The 24,136-nt window shown below is 49.2% G+C and overlaps 1 protein-coding gene across 1 annotated transcript in view; it reads right to left on the reverse strand.

The window, feature by feature from the left end:
* Positions 1–24,136, reverse strand: part of LOC130357210 (nectin-1-like) — a 120,472-nt gene that overhangs the window by 81,902 nt on the left and 14,434 nt on the right. Inside the window, exon 2 of the mRNA XM_056559805.1 lies at positions 7,326–7,649. Within this exon, the coding sequence (XP_056415780.1) occupies positions 7,326–7,649 (324 nt within the window). The remainder of the gene's footprint in view (positions 1–7,325; positions 7,650–24,136) is intronic.

The raw sequence follows: 24,136 nt of genomic DNA on the forward strand, positions 1-24,136 counted from the left end.
GATGAGGTTATAGGCGCCTCTTAAGTCCAATTTAGTGAAGATGTGGGCACCTTGGAGGCGATCAAAGAGTTCAGAGATGAGGGGTAAGGGGTAGCGGTTCTTAACCGTGATTTTATTAAGACCGCGGTAGTCAATGCAAGGACGTAGGGAGCCATCTTTTTTGGACACAAAGAAAAATCCGGCTCCGGCAGGAGAGGAGGATTTACGGATAAAGCCCTTTTTTAGATTCTCCTGGACGTATTCGGACATGGCAAGAGTCTCTGGGGCAGAGAGAGGATAAATTCTGCCCCGGGGTGGAGTAGTACCCGGGAGGAGGTCGATAGGGCAATCATAAGGCCTGTGAGGAGGTAGAGTCTCAGCTTGTTTTTTGCAGAAAACATCCGCGAAGTCCATATAGGCCTTAGGGAGACCGGTTACTGGAGGAACCACAGAGTTACGGCAAGGGTTACTGGGAACCGGTTTTAGACAGTTCTTGGAACAAGAGGACCCCCAACTCTTGATCTCCCCAGTGGACCAATCCAGGGTTGGGGAATGAAGTTGAAGCCAGGGAAGTCCAAGGAGAATCTCCGAGGTGCAATTGGGGAGGACCAAAAGTTCAATCCTCTCATGATGAGATCCGATACTCATAAGAAGGGGCTCCGTGCGGAAACGTATGGCACAGTCCAATCTTTCATTATTTACACAATTGATGTAGAGGGGTCTGGCGAGACTGGTCACTGGGATGTTGAACCTGTTGACGAGAGAGGCCAAAATAAAATTTCCTGCAGATCCAGAGTCCAAGAAGGCCACTGTAGAGAAGGAGAAGGCAGAGGCAGACATCCGCACAGGCACAGTAAGACGTGGAGAAGCAGAGTAGACATCAAGGACTGTCTCACCTTTGTGCGGAGTCAGCGTACGTCTTTCCAGGCGGGGAGGACGGATAGGACAATCCCTCAGGAAGTGTTCGGTACTGGCACAGTACAGGCAGAGGTTCTCCATACGGCGTCGTGTCCTCTCTTGAGGTGTCAGGCGAGACCGGTCGACCTGCATAGCCTCCACGGCGGGAGACACAGGAACAGATTGCAGGGTACCAGAGGAGAGAGGAGCCGAGGAGACGAAACGCCTCGTGCGAACAGAGTCCATATCTTGACGGAGTTCCTGACGCCTTTCAGAAAAACGCATGTCAATGCGAGTGGCTAGGTGAATAAGTTCATGTAGGTTAGCAGGAATTTCTCGTGCGGCCAGAACATCTTTAATGTTGCTGGATAGGCCTTTTTTGAAGGTCGCGCAGAGGGCCTCATTATTCCAGGACAATTCTGAAGCAAGTGTACGGAATTGTACGGCATACTCGCCAACGGAAGAATTACCCTGGACCAGGTTCAACAGGGCAGTCTCAGCAGAAGAGGCTCGGGCAGGTTCCTCAAAGACACTTCGGATTTCCGAGAAGAAGGAGTGTACAGAGGCAGTGACGGGGTCATTGCGGTCCCAGAGCGGTGTGGCCCATGACAGGGCTTTTCCGGACAGAAGACTGACTACGAAAGCCACCTTAGACCTTTCAGTGGGAAACAGGTCCGACATCATCTCCAGATGCAGGGAACATTGGGAAAGGAAGCCACGGCAAAACTTAGAGTCCCCATCAAATTTATCCGGCAAGGATAAGCGTATCCCAGGAGCGGCCACTCGCTGCGGAGGAGATGACTGCTGAAGCTGTGGTAGCAACTGTTGTAGCATAACGGTCAGTTGAGACAGCTGTTGGCCTTGTTGCGCAATCTGTTGTGACTGCTGGGCGACCACCGTGGTGAGGTCAGCGACAACTGGCAGAGGAACTTCAGCGGGATCCATGGCCGGATCTACTGTCACGATGCCGGCTGGCAGGTAGTGGACCCTCTGTGCCAGAGAGGGATTGGCGTGGACCGTGCTAGTGGACCGGTTCTAAGCCACTACTGGTTTTCACCAGAGCCCGCCGCAAAGCGGGATGGTCTTGCTGCGGCGGTAGTGACCAGGTCGTATCCACTAGCAACGGCTCACCTCTCTGGCTGCTGAAGATAGGCGCGGTACAAGGGAGTAGGCAGAAGCAAGGTCGGACGTAGCAGAAGGTCGGGGCAGGCAGCAAGGATCGTAGTCAGGGGCAACGGCAGAAGGTCTGGAAACACTGGCAAGGGACACACAAGGAACGCTTTCACTGGCACTAAGGCAACAAGATCCGGCAAGGGAGTGCAAGGGAAGTGAGGTAATAAAGGGAAGTGCACAGGTGATAACCCTAATTGGAACCACTGCGCCAATCAGCGGCGCAGTGGCCCTTTAAATCGCAGAGACCCGGCGCGCGCGCGCCCTAGGGAGCGGGGCCGCGCGCGCCGGGACAGAACAGACGGGGAGCGAGTCAGGTAGGGGAGCCGGGGTGCGCATCGCGAGCGGGCGCTACCCGCATCGCGAATCGCATCCCGGCTGACAGCAGGATCGCAGCGCCCCGGGTCAGAGGACGTGACCGGAGCGCTGCAGCGGAGGGGGAGAAGCGAGCGCTCCGGGGAGGAGCGGGAACCCGGAGCGCTCGGCGTAACAATGAGAAAGGGCCAGCATGGATTGTAGATTAGGGGCACAATTAGTGGAAAACCTTATTCCCTTATCCATTATGTTCTTCAAAACCATATCTTGCATTAATACAGGGATATATATTTTACAACAATATTTTAGATTTTTAGATTCACTGCTTCTGGTACACAAATGTAACATACTTATTTTTTTTTTTTTTTTTACAAGTAAACTTTATTTTTTAAAGGGGTTATCCAGGAAAAAACATTTTTTTATATATATCAACAGGCTCCAGAAAGTTAAACAGATTTGTAAATTGCTTCTATTAAAAAATCTTAATCCTTTCAGTACTTATGAGCTTCTGAAGTTAAGGTTGTTCTTTTCTGTCTAAGTCCTCTCTGATGACACGTGTCTTGGGAACCGCCCAGTTTAGAAGAAAATCCACATAGCAAACCTCTTCTACTCTGGGCGTTTCACGAGACAGGTGTCATCAGAGAGCACTTAGACAGAAAAGAACAACCTTAACTTCAGAAGCTCATAAGTACTGAAAGGATTAAGATTTTTTAATAGAAGTAATTTACAAATCTGTTTAACTTTCTGGAGACAGTTGATATATATAAAAAAGTTTTTTCCTGGAATACCCCTTTAGAGGTTTTTCGTTCTAAACGTTTTGCCCTTTTTTGGAGTCACTTCCAATTATAATTTTTTTAGGAAATTTACCTTGTTTAAATCTGTAAGATAATTCTTAACTTTGTTTTTTATTTAATATAATTCTAATGGGCTGTTAATCTGCAGGGGTTTACATTGTTTCGCAAGGATAGAATGAACAGAAAAGGTGGTGGAGTCTGTCTGTATGTAAGAAGTGGTATGAAAGTCAGTGTGAACGATGCCATAGTGTGTGATGATTCTGAGGAGGTGGAATCACTGTGGGTAGAATTACAAAAGGAGGGAAATACTGAAAAAATAATATTTGGTGTAATCTACAGACCCCCTAATATCACTGAGGAGATGGAAGGTCGGCTTCATAAACAAATAGAGAGGACCGCCCGGGCAGGTACAGTGGTAATAATGGGAGATTTTAACTATCCAGATATAGATTGGGGCCGGGGGTTGGCTAAAACTACAAAGGGGAGAAAATTCCTAAATTTATTGCAGGATAATTTTATGGGCCAGTTTGTGGAGGACCCAACAAGAAGTGATGCCTTGTTGGATCTGATCATTTCCAACAACGCAGAGCTGGTTGGTAATGTAACTGTGCGGGAAAACCTTGGTAATAGCGACCACAATATAGTTACTTTTGACTTAAAATGTAGAAAACAAAGACAGACGGGGAAAGCAAAAACATATAACTTTAAAAAGGCAAATTTCCCTGGGCTGAGGGCTGCACTACAGGACATAGACTGGGGGAGGTGTTGTCAAATACTGATACAGAAGGGAAATGGGACATCTTTAAATCAACTCTAAATAACTATACAGCTAAATATATACCAAAGGGGAACAAATATAAACCATTAAAACTAAATCCTACATGGCTGACAAATGAGGTTAAAAGAGCAATAAACAACAAAAAAATAGCCTTCAAAAAATACAAATCTGATGGGTCAGCTATAACATTTAAACAGTACAAGGAGCTTAATAAAATCTGCAAAAATGTAATAAAAACAGCAAAAATTCAAAATGAGAGACAGGTGGCCGAAGAAAGCAAAACTAATCCTAAATATTTTTTTAGATATATAAATACAAAAAAACCAAGGACAGAGCATGTAGGACCCCTTAATAATGATAATGGGGAGGTTGTCACGGGCGATCAAGAGAAGGCGGAGCTACTGAATGGGTTCTTTAGTTCTGTATATACTATGGAAGAAGGAGCTGACATTGGCCAGGTCAGTGCTGGTAACACATCATGTAATGTACTGAACTGGCTTAATGTAGAGATGGTACAAGGTAAGTTAAGTAAAGTAAATGTAAGCAAATCTCCAGGGCCGGATGGACTACACCCAAGAGTTCTTAGAGAGGTAAGTTCAGTAATATCTGTACCCTTGTTCATGATATTTAGAGATTCTCTGGTGTCTGGTATTGTGCCAAGGGACTGGCGCAAGGCTAATGTGGTACCAATCTTCAAGAAGGGCTCTAGGTCTTCGCCAGGCAATTATAGACCGGTAAGTCTAACGTGCATTGTGGGTAAATTGTTTGAAGGACTTATAAGGGATTACATACAGGAATACATAGGGGATAATTGTATTATAAGTGATAGCCAGCATGGGTTTACTAAGGATAGAAGTTGTCAAACCAATCTAATTTGCTTTTATGAAGAGGTGAGTAGAAGCCTTGACAGAGGAATGGCTGTGGATATAGTGTTTCTGGATTTTGCCAAAGCATTTGATACTGTCCCTCATAGACGTCTGACAGGTAAGTTAAGGTCCTTGGGCTTGGAAACTTTAGTTTGCAACTGGATTGAACACTGGCTCATGGATCGTACCCAGAGAGTAGTGGTCAATGATTCATACTCTGATTGGTCCCCGGTTATTAGTGGTGTACCCCAAGGTTCAGTACTGGGCCCGCTGCTGTTTAATTTATTTATCAATGATATAGAGGATGGTATTAACAGCTCTGTTTCTATCTTTGCAGATGACACCAAGCTTTGTAGCATGGTACAGTCTATAGAGGATGTGCATAAGTTACAAGATGACTTGGATAGACTAAGTGTCTGGGCATCCACTTGGCAAATGAGGTTCAATGTGGATAAATGTAAAGTTATGCATCTGGGTACTAATAACCTGCATGCGTCGTATGTCTTAGGGGGGATTAAACTGGCAGAGTCACTGGTAGAGAAGGATCTGGGTGTACTTGTAGATCACAGACTACAAAATAGCATGCAATGTCAGGCTGCTGCTTCCAAAGCCGGCAGGATATTGTCATGTATAAAAAGAGGCATGGACTCAAGGGACAGGGACATAATACTCCCCCTTTATAAAGCATTGGTACGGCCTCACCTGGAATATGCTGTTCAGTTTTGGTCGCCTGTTCATAAAAGGGACACTGCGGAGTTGGAAAGGGTGCAGAGACGCGCGACTAAACTAATAAAGGAGTTACAATTGTTTAGTCTTGAGAAGAGACGTTTAAGGGGGGATATGATAAACGTATATAAGTATATAAATGGCCCATACAAAAAATATGGAGAAAAACTGTTCCAGGTTAAACCCCCCCAAAGGACGAGGGGGCACTCCCTCCGTCTGGAGAAGAAAAGGTTTAGTCTAAAGGGGCGGCACGCCTTCTTTACCGTGAGGACTGTGAATTTATGGAACGGTCTACCTCAGGAACTGGTCACAGCAGGAACAATTAACAGCTTTAAAGCAGGGTTAGATACATTCCTGGAACAAAATAACATTAATGCTTATGCAGAATTATAAAACTACATCCCTTTCCCTTATCCCCTTACATCCTTCCCTTCAATCCCCTGGTTGGACTTGATGGACGTATGTCTTTTTTCAACCATACTAACTATGTAATGTAGAACAATTCCATTTACTTCTGATAAATTCACCATAAGGCAAGTTGTTAACAATATGTCCGGGGGTGACAAGAATTACCTTAGGGTGAAGGAAACAATCTCATTATTTACGACCCGCAGCCTCAGATCCAAATATGAGATCTCACTTGGATGACACTTATTGAAAAGGTATTACTCGGTGCGGCTGCCACGTTCAACATCCAGATGAAAATGTCGTCTATGTAACGGCCATACCAGATGATAGACTCAGATTGGTGGCATCAAACCAAAACATCTCTTCCCACCAGGCTACATACAAGATTGCAATAACAAAAAACAATGTAGTCCAGCAAGGTGCCATTTAAATGGTAAATTAATATGGACATGAAGGTACAAACAGCAGTATCTTAATTTCCAAATTAATTTCCCGTTTCAATTGCACCTCGCTTGACTGCACTGTTTTGTTCTAGCAGTTACAACGGTTAAAGCTGGAGCCCAAGGTACATGCTGGAGGTGAAACTGGATACTCTGTGGTGGGTGTGCTGTGTTTTTTCTGTGTAAATGTACAAGATTGCAAGAGACGGGGAGAACTTCGGTCCCTATAGATGTGTCAACAGTTTGTAGATGAAATTTGGAATTGAGCATGAAAAAAATATGCAAAAGTAAGTATTCTATCACAAACAGAATGTACATTGTAAGATTTGGATCATAATTATCACCGGTAAAAAAAGAGTTACTAGCCTAGCACTCGGGGGGTAGGGGTGTGATAGATAAGCCAAACTACTGAATAGGGATGCATTTTGGATACTTATGCTAAATACCTCATACCCTAAGGGGTTAAACCAAAGGCTGGACTTAAATAAATATAAGTGGTTATGCCTTTTTTCAGGTGTTTCCATTAATCAGGTCTATGTTAACCTAGGTGGGAGTACACCAGGCAGCTGGTAGGATGACTAAGGCCTGGTAGGGCAGAAATGTGTCTGGGAAGAGATAGGAATCATTCACCACCTGTTGCCCCGCACACTGGTTTTTAGATGCTGATTTTAAGTATGCTGATGGTATTGACGGCAAGGTTACTGCTTCTACCTAATTCCAGTGACACATCATCCAGTGACTGGGTGAGCAAGGAGTAACTGCGCGGATGATGCGTCACAGAAACAAGGAAGAAGTGGGGATAAGTGGGGACCAGTGGCTGCAGGGGATGGGGGAAAGGCGAGTATCACTTTGATTTTTGATTATTTCAGCACCTCCGTATATATTTCTCCCTATATCACAAAATTGAATCCCTGTACAACCACTATCACTTAAAGAGTTAAAGGGTTCTTACCCAAAACTTGTAACTGGATAGTTTTTTCAGTGTTTCCGGATGGAAATGTAGTAAAGACACATTTATAGACTCCTTCATCCTCCAGGGTGACATTAAATATCCCAATAGATCCATTTTTGTTTCCATCACCCTTGAACCTGACTCGCCGCCCATATGACGTCTGATATATAGGTCCAGTGTCCGTCCTATAGGTGAGGAATGTCACGCTGTCTGCTCCCGTCTGCCTCTCCCAGGTGATTTGTTTGGTTTCTTCCTGGGTGTTTGTTCGGCATTCCAGAGTCACCTCGGCATCCAGCCATGCGTAAACCAAGTCAGGGACTCGTACTGGGAAAATAAACACATAAATGTAAAGGAGAGGTCAGGTGAGCAAATAAAACACCTATTTGCTTTATTGTATACATTGTATGCCTGGCGGCACCATCCTCCTCCTTCGTAAAGGTCAATGACAAGTGATCAAAGTCCCGTCACTTTTACAGTCCCAATTCTGCAGTTGTACTCCTGTGTATATGTCCCTAATTTCTTACTGACCCCCTAAATGTAAGCCAGCAAAAAGTAGGAGACAGAGGGTAGAGATTATGACTACAGGTTCAGACTACACAGGGCTTGTTTGTAGTCTGTAACCATGGAAACACATAGGGACTGTAGACACTAACATTATTTAACAGAACCTATTGCAAAGTTGTCAAATTTTTTTGTTAAAAATATAAAAAAAATTGGTTGCATAGGTGGATCCAGTCTTTAACCCTTTAAGTAACTGACATTTTTTTTTGACATTTTTTTTTTTGACATTCCAGACCGTATAACTCAAATTTTATTGGCAAGACATGTTGCATTTCTATTTCACCATTAGTGCTATGATAGTCAAAATATTTTTTTTTTAGTGTCCTTGTTAGAGATGAGCGAATTTACAGTAAATTCGATTTGTCACGAACTTCTCGGCTCGGCAGTTGATGACTATTCCTGCATAAATTAGTTCAGCTTTCCGGTGCTCCCGTGGGCTGGAAAAGGTGGATACAGTCCTAGGAGACTCTTTCCTAGGACTGGATTCACCTTTTCCAGCCCACCGGAGCACCTGAAAGCTGAACTAATTTATGCAGGATAAGTCATCAACTGCCGAGCCGAGAAGTTCATGATGAATCGAATTTACTGTAAATTCGTTCATCTCTAGTCCTTGTCATTAATTTTTCAGGGCACCATGTTCATTGTTGGCCTATATGAAGAGGATGAAGGTGATGGATTACATGCAGGAATACTAAATATGAAAGGGAGTTATGAAGAGAGAAAAAAATCTCCATATAGGGATTTAAGAAAAAGAAATATAGCTTGCTTGTGTGGTGACCCAGTGCAGGATGTTGTCCTGTCAGGTGAACATTGCTTCAGGCAATTTTAGTGTCACTGTTCTGGGCCCACTACTCCAGAGTATATTGTATTTTGTTATCTTGTGATTTTGTGTTATACATAGATTTATCAGTGTTACTGTATCTTTAAGGGAAGTCATGCAGAGTAAATCATGTGATCTTGATGTCCCAATGGGATGCCCCCTAGCCTAAACCTTATATAGGAGTTGTTTAGTCTAGAGGTGAGGTACGGTGTGGAGAGCAGTGAGGAGAAGTATATGGTAATCTGAAGGAGACCTGAGGAGAAACCTAAAAGTCAGTCACCACGCATCTACCAGCACCCCATCGTCCAGTCTGCAATCTCGGATAGCAGGAGGGGGGGGGGGGGGACTACAACAGTCAGTCTCAAGTCAGCGTGGGTGGTCTCAAGTCACAAGTTTAAAGTCTAAAATCATGTATTAAAGTCTGAAGTAATTAGAAGTCAGCCAAGTGAAAGCCACTACAAGTCCTAGCAAGGCAACAGATGCAGGAGAAAAAGACCTTTGTTATCCCATCATTATCTATGATGATCTGAGGAAGTGGGGAGCCCCCCTTGAAACGCATCATCCACACATTTATGACTTTTATAATTAAGCAATAAAGTTAAGATGCTACTCAAGGTCTATTTTTAGCCTTCTTTCTCCTATTCTGATGACCGAATGGGCAGCGCCAGGATAACAAAGGTCTTTTTTTCCTGCACCTGGACACATTCTTCTGGACAAGCACCCACTTGTTTCCTGGGACCTCCCGGCATAGCAGCTCCGTGGACGTCAGTGAGCACCCCAATACGGGGTGATATGCGCTTTTATCAATATTATCTGGTGAGCACCCACCTATAAGACCTGTGGGTTTACCCCACGATATTTATCTCTTCATATATAAAGGGTAATACACAAGGCGCCGCTTTCGGCTTTTTTCTTTCTTTTCTCATAGCAAGGCAACAGGCTCCCAAGGTTTACTCTGCATTTCCCATTATCTGATCTGTACTGTAAATGGAATACCATTATCCCTGCCTCAGTAAAAGATCGTTTTCCTTAACCCTAAATCTGTGGTCATAATTGTCCCCAGCGCTTGGCCCAGGAGAACTGTCTAACCTTGGCGTGTAGTGGTTATCGCTACCCTGGCGTTACAAACTGAACATTATTGTCACCTAAACAGCCAGCGTGAATCTCACCGTTGCCTGCCACACTTGTAATACTTCAATAAGAGGCATACAAATCAGGCAGTGCTGGGGACCTCATGCACATCTTCATGGTGACACTAAATACAAAGTACCATTGAGTTCCTATGGCTTTCAGATATTGATCTGTGCCCGTACTTTTGGAGCTCCACCAAACTCTACTATGCACTATAGGTAACACACTTGTAAAGGGAAATCAGACAAGGCTGCATGCCAACTAAGCTTTACACCAAACGTGAGTTCATATTCATGACATAGCTCACAATTTATGTAGAAATCTTCTTCTTGTTTTTATTCACTTTTGTTTCCTTTTTCACATGAAGTAATCTCTCTGGACGTAGGTATAGCAGCAATCTAGCAGCAAGAAGTTAGACATTCACTGTGGCTTCCCCAGTCATGGCACAACATTTCAGGGGCGGACCCCCTTATCCATGCGCCCTATTCCCACAAGAATAAGAGGGTCTGCCGCTGAAACGTTCTTCCATGACTGGGGAACCTACAGCGAATGTCTAACTTCTTGCTGCTAGATTGCTGCTATACCTACGTCCAGCGAGATTACTTCATGTGAAAAATGAAACAAAAGTGAATGAAATCAAGAAGAAGATTTCTACGTAAACCATGAGTTATATCAGGAATGATTGGTTGGTGTGTAGCCTTGTCTACTTGCCCTATACACTTGTGTAACCTATCTCCATGGTGACACCAGCTCCAGGGATAATGCTTTTGGGATTAGCAATCTCCATTACAGATGAGGGAAGCGTTTTTCTTTTCAACAGTTCTGCAACTATGTTTTATTGCAGCATCTAAAGAGTCACTGCCAGAAAAACTGATCTGTATGATGCACATTTTCATCATTGGATAAAATGGGACAATGGGGCAGCATCATGTCTGCAGGAAACCAGGCACTGCCCATCACCTGCCCAATACCATCCCTACAGTGATCATGGTGGGGGCAGCATCATGTCTGGGGGAGACCAGGCACTGCCCATCACCTGCCCAATACCATCCCTACAGTGATCATGGTGGGGGCAGCATCATGTCTGGAGGAAACCAGGCACTGCCCATCACCTGTCCAATACCATCCCTACAGTGATCATGGTGGGGGCAGCATCATGTCTGGGGGAAACCAGGCACTGCCCATCACCTGCCCAATATCATCCCTACAGTGATCATGGTGGGGGCAGCATCATGTCTGGGGAAGCCAGGCACTGACCATCACCTGCCCAATACCATCCCTACAGTGATCATGGTGGGGGCAGCATCATGTCTGGAGGAAACCAGGCACTGCCCATCACCTGTCCAATACCATCCCTACAGTGATCATAGTGGGGGCAGCATCATGTCTAGAGGAAACCAGGCACTGCCCATCACCTGCCCAATACCATCCCTACAGTGATTATGGTGGGGGCAGAAACATGTTTGGGGGAAACAAGGTAGTGCCCATCACCTGCCTAATACCATCCATACAGTGATCATGGTGGGGGCCGCATTATATCTGGGGGAAACCAGGTACTGCCCATCACCTGCCCAATACCATCCCTACAGTGATCATGGTGGGGGCAGCATCATGTCTGGAGGAAACCAGGCACTGCCCATGACATGCCCAACACCATCTCTACAGTGGTCATAGTGGGAGCAGCATCATGTCTAGGGGAAACCAGGCACTGCCCATCACGTGCCCAATACCATCCCTACAGTGATCATGGTGGGGGCAGCATCATGTCCGGAGGAATTCAGGCACTGCCCATCACCTGCCCAATACGATCTCTACAGTGATCATGGTGGGGGCAGCATCATGTCTGGTGGAAATCAGGCACTGCCCATCTCCTGCCCAATACCATCCCTACAGTGATCATGGTGGGGGCAGCATCATGTCTGGGGGAAACCAGGCACTGCCCATCACCTGCCCAATACCATCCCTACAGTGATCATGGGGGGGACAGCATCATGTCTGGAGGAAGCCAGGTACTGCCCATCACTTGCACGATACCATCCCTACAGTGATCATGGCGGGGGCAGCATCATGTCTGGAGGAAACCAGGCACTGCCCATCACCTGCCCAATACATCCCTATAGTGATCATGGTGGGGGCAGCATCATGTCTGGAGGAAACCAGGCACTGCTCATCACCTGCCCAATACCATCCCTACAGGGATCATGGTGGGGGTAGAAACATGTTTGGGGGAAACCAGGTACTGCCCATCACCTGCCCAATACCATCCCTACAGGGATCATGGTGGGGGCAGAAACATGTTTGGGGGAAACCAGGTACTGCCCATCACCTGCCAATACCATCCCTACAGTGATCATGGTGGGGCAGCATCTTGTCTGGGGGAAACCAGGTACTGCCCATCACCTGCCCAATACCATCCCTACAGTGATCATGGTGGGGGCAGCATCATGTCTGCAGGAAACCAGGCACTGCTCATCACCTGCCCAATACCATCCCTACAGTGATCATAGTGGGAGCAGCATCATGTCTAGAGGAAGCCAGGCATTGCCCATCACCTGCCCAATACCATCCCTATAGTGATCATGGTGTGGGCAGCATCATGTCTGGAGGAAACCAGGCACTGCTCATCACCTGCCCATTACCATCCCTACAGTGATCATAGTGGGAGCAGCATCATGTCTAGGGGAAACCAGGCACTGCCCATCACCTGCCCAATACCATCCCTACAGTGATCATGGTAGGGGCAGCATCATGTCTGGAGGAAACCAGGCACTGCCCCACACCTGCCCAATACCATCTCTACAGTGATCATGGTGGGGGCAGCATCATGTCTGGAGGAAACCAGGCACTGCCCCACACCTGCCCAATACCATCTCTACAGTGATCATGGTGGGGGCAGCATCATGTCCGGAGGAAATCAGGCACTGCCCATCACCTGACCAATACTATCCCTACAGTGATCATGGTGGGGGCAGCGTCATGTCTGGAGGAGACCAGGCACTGCCCATCACCTGCCCAATACCATCCCTACAGTGATCATGGTGGGGGCAGCATCATGTCTAGTGGAAATCAGGCACTGCCCATCACCTGCCCAATACCATCCCTACAGTGATCATGGTGTGGGCAGCATCATGTTGGGGGAAACCAGGCACTGCCCATCACCTGCACAATACCATCCCTACAGTGATCATGGTGGGGGCAGCATCATGTCTGGAGGAAACCAGGTACTGCCCATCACCTGCCCTATACCATCTCTACAGTGATCATGGTGGGGGCAGCATCATGTCTGGGGAAGCCAGGCACTGACCATCACCTGCCCAATACCATCCCTACAGTGATAATGGGGGGGGGGCAGCATCATGTCTGGAGGAAGCCAGGCACTGCCCATCACCTTCCCAATACCATCCCTACAGTGATCATGGTGGGGGAAGCATCATGTCTGGAGGAAACCAGGCACTGCCCATCACCTGCACAATACCATCCCTACAGTGATCATGGTGTGGGCAGTATCATGTTGGGGGAAACCAGGCACTGCCCATCACCTGCACAATACCATCCCTACAGTAATCATGGCGGGGGCAGCATCATGTCTGGAGGAAACCAGGCACTGCCCATGACATGCCCAACACCATCTCTACAGTGGTCATAGTGGGAGCAGCATCATGTCTAGGGGAAACCAGGCACTGCCCATCACGTGCCCAATATCATCCCTACAGTGATCATGGTGGGGGCAGCAGGGGCGGACATATCGCCTGTGCAGCAGGTTCAGCTGCACAGGGGCCCAGCGTGTGAGGGGGCCCGCCCTCACACGCTGGGCCGGTCCTACCATCGGACCCAGTGCACAGGGCCACCATCAGGGGGTAAACCCATACACTTGTATGGGGCCCGGAGCTTCAGGGAGGCCAGGACGTCCCTGTACTTTTTTTTTTCCGGCTAGTCAGTGAGTGACTGCGACTGTCACTCACTGACTCCTGGCTGGGAACCTGTCAGAACTATGACCGGGCTTCATAGTCTGGGGGGCCCGCAGGACTATTAGGCCCGCTCTTTCTAGGGTGCAGGCCCCTTAAGAAGTACGGCAGTGCCGGACAGGCCAGGGGCTGATGGGAGTCGACGTGCCCCGTGCAGGCACGCACGTCTACTCCAGTCACCTGACCTGTCCCGGCGCGATCTCCAGTCCAGCAGCCTCCCGACGGATCCTCCCCATGCAGTGACACTGACAGGAGCAGCAGCTGCACCGAACCCCGGCAGGGTAAGTGAACGGGGGGGGGGGGGGGGGTTGGATGGGGGCTATGTTGTTTGCAGACTACAATGGTGATGAGAGGTGCAGGGGAACAGGTGCTTGGTGTGTTATAGGGGTGATGAGAGGGGGGTTATGGGAGGTAATGAGAGGTGCAGGGGGGTGTTATGGGGGTGATGAGAGGTGCAGGGGGGTGTTATGGGGGTGATGAGAGGTGCAGGGGGGTGTTATGGGGGTGATGAGAGGTGCATGGGGAGGTTATGGAGGTGATGAGAGGGGGGTTATGGGGGGTAATGAGAGGTGCAGGGGGTGTTATGGGGGTGATGAGAGGTGCAGGGGGGTGTTATGGGGGTGATGAGAGGTGCAGGGGGGTGTTATGGGGGGATGAAAGGTGTATGGGGAGGTTATGGGGGTGATGAGAGGTGCAGGGGGGTTATGGGGGTGATGAGAGGTGCAGGGGGGTGTTATGGGGATGATGAGAGGTGCATGGGGAGGTTATGGGGGTGATGAGAGGTGCAGGGGGGTGTTATGGGGATGTTGAGAGGTGCATGGGGAGGTTATGGGGGTGATGAGAGGTGCAGGGGGGTTATGGGGGTGATGAGAGGTGCATGGGGAGGTTATGGGGGTGATGAGAGGTGCAGGGGGGTTATGGGGGTGATGAGAGGTGCAGGGGGGTGTTATGGGGGTGATGAGAGGGGGGGTTATGGGGGCGATGAGAGATGCAGGGGGGTTATGGGGGTGATGAGAGATGCAGGGGGGGTTATGGGGTGATGAGAGATGCAGGGGGGTTATGGGGGTGATGAGAGGGGGGTTATGGGGGTGATGAGTGATGCAGGGGGGGTTATGGGAGTGATGAGAGATGCAGGGGGGTTATGGGGGTGATGAGAGATGCAGGGGGGTTATGGGAGTGATGAGAGGTGCAGGGGGTGTTATGGGGGTGATGAGAGGGGGATGTTATGGGGTGATGAGAGGTGCAGGGGGGGTTATGGGGGTGATAAGAGGTGCAGGAGGGTGTTATGGGGGTGAAGAGAGGTGCAGGGGGGTGTTATGGGGGTGGTGAGAGATGCAGGGGGGGTTATAGTTGTGATGAGGAGAGGTGCAGGGGGATTATAGTAGTGATGAGGAGAGGTGTGGGGGGGGTTATAGTAGTGATGAGGAGAGGTGTGGGGGGTTATAGTAGTGATGAGGAGAGGTGCGGGGGGTTATAGTAGTGATGAGGAGAGGTGCGGGGGGTTATAGTAGTGATGAGGAGAGGTGCGGGGGTTATAGTAGTGATGAGGAGAGGTGTGGGGGGTTATAGTAGTGATGAGGAGAGGTGCGGGGGGGTTATAGTAGTGATGAGGAGAGGTGTGGGGGGGTTATAGTAGTGATGAGAGGTGTCTGGGGGGGTTATAGTAGTGATGAGGAGAGGTGCGGGGGGGTTATAGTAGTGATGAGGAGAGGTGTGGGGGGTTATAGTAGTGATGAGGAGAGGTGCAGGGGGTTATAGTAGCGATGAGGAGAGGTGCGGGGGTGGTTATAGTAGTGTTGAGGAGAGGTTTGGCAGGGGTTATGGGGGTGATGAGGAATGATGAGGACACAGAGGATAAGAGGTATTATATTTAGTGGGTATAGTGTGTGGCAGGATTATATTTAGTGGGTACAGTGTATAGCAGTATTATATTCAGGGTACAGTGTGTGGCAGGATTATATTTAGTGAGTACAGTGTATAGCAGTATTATATTCAGGGTACAGTGTATAGCAGTATTATATTCAGAGTACGGTGTGTGGCAGGATTATATTTAGTGAGCACAGTGTATAGCAGTATTATATTTAGGGTACAGTGTATAGCAGTATTATATTCAGGGTACGGTGTGTGGTAGGATTATATTTAGTGGGCACAGTGTATAGCAGTATTATATTCAGGGTACAGTGTATAGCATTATTATATTCAGGGTACAGTGTATAGCAGTATTATATTCAGGGTACAGTGTGTGGCAGTATTATATTCAGGTTACAGTGCGTGGCAGGATTATATTTAGTGGATACAGTGTATAGCAGTATTATATTTAGTGGGTACAGTGTACAGCAGTATTATATTCAGGTTACAGTGTCTGGCAGTATTATATTTAGGGTACAGTGTGGGGCAGTATTATATTTAGTGGGTACAGTGAATAGCAGTATTATATTTAGTGGGTACAGTGTATGGCAGTATTCTATTCATGGTACAGTGTGTGGCAGTATTATATTCAGGGTACAGTGTGTGGCAGTATTATATTCAGGGTACAGTGTGTGGCAGGATTATATTCAGGGTACAGTGTGTGGCAGGATTATATTCAGGGTACAGTGTGGGGCAGTATTTTATTTAGGTTACACTTTCTGGCAAGGTTATAATGATTATTGTCTTCATGCAGAGGATGAGGATCTGCTGACAAAGTGAGGAGCCAATGATGTCCGGATGTCAGACTCTGCAGAGAAGATGGAGCTGGAGGAAGACCTGGTCTCTGGACGAGATGAAGAAGAAAAGATTACAGAGAAGATATCACTTAAGTCAGAAGACGTCACTCAGGTCACTGACATCATTGTGTGTTCTTATGACTGTCCCATCAGAGCTGTAGTCACTTGTAAGTTCTGCAGTGATGATGGGTAAAACTGTGTCCAATCTGTGTCTCTTCAGCTGTTACAAAACTACAACTCCCATTGCCAGAGGCTCTTCAGACATGATGGGAGTTTTAGCTTTCCAACAGCTGGAGAACCACTTCAACCAAGGTGATCGGTGGGGGTCTCAGGCCTTGAGTTGTGTAAGGGGCCCCGAAATTTCTGATGGCAGCCCTGCCAGTGCACATATGACAGGGAAACCAGTCTTGCCCAGTCACTAAACTGCTACTTACATCTGCCCATGGGGACTTCCTGGCTGAGGTGCGTGCGGTGAGTGACGTCATCGCAAGCACCTGGACGCTGACGTCCAGCGCAGAGCGTTCGATAACGTCACTTATAGCGCGCACCTCTGCCAGGAAGTCCTCTCAGGCAGATGTAAGTAGTGCAGGCAAGGTAAGAGTGTGTGGGTGAGTGAGAGTGTGTGTGTGTTTGTTTGTTGGGGTTATCCTACACTACCTTATGTGGGGAATCTATGCTACCTAATGTGGGGAATATATGCTATGCTACCTAATGTGGGGAATATATGCTACGCTACCTAATGTGGGGAAATTATGCAATGCTACCTAATGTGGGGAATATAGGCTACATAATGTGAGGAAACTATGCTACCTAATGTGGGGGAACTGCTGCCTACCTAATGCAGATTAATGTGAGTTGCAGTGCAATTTTATGGCATATTACTTTTTTTTTTGGGACATTCTTTGCACAGGGGCCCTCTGTTGTCTGTGTCCGCCCCTGGGGGGCAGCATCATGTCCGGAGGAATTCAGGCACGGCCCATCACCTGCCCAATACGATCTCTACAGTGATCATGGTGGGGGCAGCATCATGTCTGGTGGAAATCAGGCACTGCCCATCCCCTGCCCAATACCACCCCTACAGTGATCATGGTGGGGGCAGCATCATGTCTGGAGGAAACCAGGCACTGCCCATCACCTGCCCAATACATCCCTATAGTGATCATGGTGGGGGCAGCATCATGTCTGGAGGAAACCAGGCACTGCTCATCACCTGCCCAATACCATCCCTACAGGGATCATGGTGGGGGTAGAAACATGTTTGGGGGAAACCAGGTACTGCCCATCACCTGCCCAATACCATCCCTACAGGGATCATGGTGGGGGCAGAAACATGTTTGGGGGAAACCAGGTACTGCCCATCACCTGCCAATACCATCCCTACAGTGATCATGGTGGGGCAGCATCTTGTCTGGGGGAAACCAGGTACTGCCCATCACCTGCCCAATACCATCCCTACAGTGATCATGGTGGGGGCAGCATCATGTCTGCAGGAAACCAGGCACTGCCCATCACCTGCCCAATACCATCCCTACAGTGATCATAGTGGGAGCAGCATCATGTCTAGGGGAAACCAGGCAGTGCCCATCACCTGCCCAATACCATCCCTACAGTGATCATGGTAGGGGCAGCATCATGTCTGGAGGAAACCAGGCACTGCCCCACACCTGCCCAATACCATCTCTACAGTGATCATGGTGGGGGCAGCATCATGTCTGGAGGAAACCAGGCACTGCCCCACACCTGCCCAATACCATCTCTACAGTGATCATGGTGGGGGCAGCATCATGTCCGGAGGAAATCAGGCACTGCCCATCACCTGACCAATACTATCCCTACAGTGATCATGGTGGGGGCAGCGTCATGTCTGGAGGAGACCAGGCACTGCCCATCACCTGCCCAATACCATCCCTACAGTGATCATGGTGGGGGCAGCATCATGTCTGGTGGAAATCAGGCACTGCCCATCACCTGCCCAATACCATCCCTACAGTGATCATGGTGTGGGCAGCATCATGTTGGGGGAAACCAGGCACTGCCCATCACCTGCACAATACCATCCCTACAGTGATCATGGCGGGGGCAGCATCATGTCTGGAGGAAACCAGGCACTGCCCATCACCTGCCCAATACATCCCTACAGTGATCATGGTGGGGGCAGCATCATGTCTGCGGGAAACCAGGCACTACCCATCACCTGCCCAATACCATCCCTACAGTGATCATGGTGGGGGCCGCATCATGTCTGGAGGAAACCAGGTACTGCCCATCACCTGCCCCATACCATCTCTACAGTGATCATGGTGGGGGCAGCATCATGTCTGGGGAAGCCAGGCACTGACCATCACCTGCCCAATACCATCCCTACAGTGATAATGGGGGGGGGCAGCATCATGTCTGGAGGAAGCCAGGCACTGCCCATCACCTTCCCAATACCATCCCTACAGTGATCATGGTGGGGGAAGCATCATGTCTGGAGGAAACCAGGTGTTACGCCGAGCGCTCCGGGTCCCCGCTCCTCCCCGGAGCGCTCGCTACACTCTCGCTACTGCAGCGCTCCGGTCAGATCCACTGACCCGGTGCGCTGCGATACTGCCTCCAGCCGGGATGCGATTCGCGATACGGGTGGCGCCCGCTCGCGATGCGCACCCCGGCTCCCGTACCTGACTCGCTATCCGTCGGTCCTGTCCCGGCGCGCGCGGCCCCGCTCCCTAGGGCGCGCGCGCGCCGGGTCTCTGCGATTTAAAGGGCCACTGCGCCGCTGATTGGCGCAGTGGTTCTAATTAGTGTGTTCACCTGTGCACTCCCTATGTATACCTCACTTCCCCTGCACTCCCTCGCCGGATCTTGTTGCCATTGTGCCAGTGAAAGCGTTTCCTTGTGTGTTCCTAGCCTGTGTTCCAGACCTCCTGCCGTTGCCCCTGACTACGATCCTTGCTGCCTGCCCCGACCTTCTGCTACGTCCGACCTTGCTTCTGTCTACTCCCTTGTACCGCGCCTATCTTCAGCAGTCAGAGAGGTTGAGCCGTTGCTGGTGGATACGACCTGGTCACTACCGCCGCAGCAAGACCATCCCGCTTTGCGGCGGGCTCTGGTGAACACCAGTAGTGACTTAGAACCGGTCCACTAGCATGGTCCACGCCAGTCCCTCTCTGGCACAGAGGATCCACCTCCTGCCAGCCGGCATCGTGACAGTAGATCCGGCCATGGATCCCGCTGAAGTTCCTCTGCCAGTTGTCGCCGACCTCACCACGGTGGTCGCCCAGCAGTCACAACAGATAGCGCAACAAGGCCACCAGCTGTCTCAACTGACCGTGATGCTACAGCAGCTACTACCTCAGCTTCAGCAATCATCTCCTCCGCCAGCTCCTGCACCTCCTCCGCAGCGAGTGGCCGCTTCAGGCCTACGACTATCCTTGCCGGATAAATTTGATGGGGACTCTAAATTTTGCCGTGGCTTTCTTTCTCAATGTTCCCTGCACTTGGAGATGATGCCGGACCAGTTTCCTACTGAAAGGTCTAAGGTGGCTTTCGTAGTCAGCCTTCTGTCTGGAAAAGCTCTGTCATGGGCCACACCGCTCTGAGACCGCAATGACCCCGTCACTGCCTCTGTACACTCCTTCTTCTCGGAAATTCGAAGTGTCTTTGAGGAACCTGCCCGAGCCTCTTCTGCTGAGACTGCCCTGTTGAACCTGGTCCAGGGTAATTCTTCCGTTGGCGAGTACGCCGTACAATTCCGTACTCTTGCTTCAGAACTATCCTGGAATAATGAGGCCCTCTGCGCGACCTTTAAAAAAGGCCTATCCAGCAACATTAAAGATGTTCTGGCCGCACGAGAAATCCCTGCTAACCTACATGAACTCATTCATCTAGCCACTCGCATTGACATGCGTTTTTCCGAAAGGCGTCAGGAGCTCCGCCAGGATATGGACTTTGTTCGCACGAGGCGTTTTTTCTCTCCGGCTCCTCTCTCCTCTGGTCCCCTGCAATCCGTTCCTGTGCCTCCCGCCGTGGAGGCTATGCAAGTTGACCGGTCTCGCCTGACACCTCAAGAGAGGACACGACGCCGCATGGAGAATCTCTGCCTGTACTGTGCCGGTACCGAACACTTCCTGAAGGATTGTCCTATCCGTCCTCCCCGCCTGGAAAGACGTACGCTGACTCCGCACAAAGGTGAGACAGTCCTTGATGTCAACTCTGCTTCTCCACGTCTTACTGTGCCTGTGCGGATATCTGCCTCTACCTTCTCCTTCTCTACTATGGCCTTCTTGGATTCCGGATCTGCAGGAAATTTTATCTTGGCTTCTCTCATCAACAGGTTCAACATCCCGGTGACCAGTCTCGCCAGACCCCTCTACATCAATTGTGTTAACAATGAAAGATTGGACTGTACCATACGTTTCCGCACGGAGCCCCTCCTAATGTGCATCGGACCTCATCACGAAAAAATTGAGTTTTTGGTCCTCCCCAATTGCACTTCTGAAATTCTCCTTGGACTACCCTGGCTTCAACACCATTCTCCAACCCTGGATTGGTCCACAGGGGAGATCAAGAGTTGGGGTACCTCTTGTTTCAAGGACTGCCTTAAACCGGTTCCCAGTACTCCCTGCCGTGACCCTGTGGTTCCCCCTGTAACCGGTCTCCCTAAGGCCTATATGGACTTTGCTGATGTATTTTGCAAAAAACAAGCTGAGACTCTACCTCCTCACAGGCCTTATGACTGTCCTATTGACCTCCTCCCGGGCACTACTCCACCCCGGGGCAGAATTTATCCTCTGTCCGCCCCAGAGACTCTTGCTATGTCTGAGTACATCCAGGAAAATTTAAAAAAGGGCTTTATCCGCAAATCCTCCTCTCCTGCCGGAGCTGGATTTTTTTTTGTGTCCAAAAAAGATGGCTCCCTACGTCCTTGCATTGACTACCGCGGTCTTAATAAAATCACGGTAAAGAACCGCTACCCTCTACCTCTTATCTCTGAACTCTTTGATCGCCTCCAAGGTGCCCACATCTTTACCAAACTGGACTTACGAGGTGCTTATAATGTCATCCGCATCAGGGAGGGGGATGAATGGAAAACGGCATTTAACACCAGAGATGGACACTTTGAGTATCTGGTCATGCCCTTTGGCCTGTGCAACGCCCCTGCCGTCTTCCAAGACTTTGTTAATGAAATTTTTCATGATCTCTTATATTCCTGTGTTGTTGTGTATCTGGACGATATTCAGATTTTTTCTGCCAACCTAGAAGAACACCGCCAGCATGTCCGCATGGTTCTTCAGAGACTTCGTGACAATCAACTTTATGCCAAAATGGAGAAATGTCTGTTTGAATGTCAATCTCTTCCTTTCCTAGGATACTTGGTCTCTGGCCGGGGACTACAAATGGATCCAGACAAACTCTCTGCCGTCTTAGATTGGCCACGCCCCTCCGGACTCCGTGCTATCCAACGTTTTTTGGGGTTCGCCAATTATTACAGACAATTTATTCCACATTTTTCCACCATTGTGGCTCCTATCGTGGCCTTAACCAAAAAGAATGCCAATCCTAAGTCATGGCCTCCTCAAGCGGAAGACGCCTTTAAACGGCTCAAGTCTGCCTTTTCTTCTGCTCCCGTGCTCTCCAGACCTGACCCATCTAAACCCTTCCTATTGGAGGTTGATGCCTCCTCAGTAGGAGCTGGAGCGGTTCTTCTACAAAAAAATTCTTCCGGGCATGCTGTTACTTGTGGGTTTTTTTCTAGGACCTTTTCTCCGGCGGAGAGGAACTACTCCATCGGGGATGGAGAGCTACTGGCCATTAAATTAGCACTTGAGGAATGGAGGCATCTGCTGGAGGGATCAAAATTTCCAGTTATTATTTACACCGATCACAAGAATCTCTCCTATCTCCAGTCTGCCCAACGGCTGAATCCTCGCCAGGCCAGGTGGTCTCTGTTCTTTGCCCGGTTTAATTTTGAAATTCACTTTCGCCCTGCCGATAAGAACATTAGGGCCGATGCTCTCTCTCGTTCCTCGGATGCCTCGGAAGTAGAGCTCTCTCCGCAACACATCATTCCTCCTGACTGCCTGATCTCCACTTCTCCAGCCTCCATCAGGCAAACTCCTCCAGGGAAGACCTTCGTCTCTCCACGCCAACGCCTCGGAATCCTCAAATGGGGTCACTCCTCCCATCTCGCAGGCCATGCGGGCATCAAGAAATCCGTGCAACTCATCTCTCGTTTCTATTGGTGGCCGACTCTGGAGACGGATGTTGTTGATTTTGTGCGGGCCTGCACTGTCTGTGCCCGGGATAAGACTCCTCGCCAGAAGCCCGCTGGTCTTCTTCATCCTCTGCCTGTCCCCGAACAGCCTTGGTCTCTGATTGGTATGGACTTTATTACAGACTTACCCCCATCCCGTGGCAACACTGTTGTTTGGGTGGTCGTTGATCGATTTTCCAAGATGGCACATTTTATTCCTCTTCCTGGTCTCCCTTCAGCGCCTCAGTTGGCAAAACAATTTTTTGTACACATTTTTCGTCTTCACGGGTTGCCCACGCAGATCGTCTCGGATAGAGGCGTCCAATTCGTGTCAAAATTCTGGAGGGCTCTCTGTAAACAACTCAAGATTAAATTAAACTTTTCTTCTGCTTATCATCCTCAGTCCAATGGACAAGTAGAAAGAGTTAACCAGGTCCTGGGTGATTATTTACGGCATTTTGTTTCCTCCCGCCAGGATGACTGGGCAGATCTTCTACCATGGGCCGAATTCTCGTATAACTTCAGAGTCTCTGAGTCTTCTTCCAAATCCCCATTTTTCGTGGTGTACGGCCGTCACCCTCTTCCCCCCCTCCCTACTCCCTTGCCCTCTGGTTTGCCCGCTGTGGATGAAATAACTCGTGATCTTTCCACCATATGGAAAGAGACCCAAAATTCTCTCTTACAGGCTTCATCACGCATGAAGAAGTTTGCTGATAAGAAAAGAAGAGCTCCCCCCATTTTTTCTCCCGGAGACAAGGTATGGCTCTCCGCTAAATATGTCCGCTTCCGTGTTCCCAGCTACAAATTGGGACCACGCTATCTTGGTCCTTTCAAAATTTTGTGCCAGATTAATCCTGTCTCTTACAAACTTCTTCTTCCTCCTTCTCTTCGTATTCCTAATGCCTTTCACGTTTCTCTTCTTAAACCACTCATCATCAACCGTTTCTCTCCCAAACTTGTTTCTCCCACTCCTGTTTCCGGCTCCTCGGACATCTTCTCCGTAAAGGAGATACTGGCCTCCAAGAAGGTCAGAGGGAAAACCTTTTTTTTGGTCGATTGGGAGGGCTGTGGTCCTGAAGAGAGATCCTGGGAACCTGAGGACAATATCCTAGACAAAAGTCTGGTCCTCAGGTTCTCAGGCTCCAAGAAGAGGGGGAGACCCAAGGGGGGGGGGGGTACTGTTACGCCGAGCGCTCCGGGTCCCCGCTCCTCCCCGGAGCGCTCGCTACACTCTCGCTACTGCAGCGCTCCGGTCAGATCCACTGACCCGGTGCGCTGCGATACTGCCTCCAGCCGGGATGCGATTCGCGATGCGGGTGGCGCCCGCTCGCGATGCGCACCCCGGCTCCCGTACCTGACTCGCTCTCCGCTGGTCCTGTCCCGGTCTCTGCGAT

This window comes from Hyla sarda, chromosome 2 (genome assembly GCF_029499605.1).
Source record: "Hyla sarda isolate aHylSar1 chromosome 2, aHylSar1.hap1, whole genome shotgun sequence".
NCBI classification, from domain to species: domain Eukaryota; kingdom Metazoa; phylum Chordata; class Amphibia; order Anura; family Hylidae; genus Hyla; species Hyla sarda.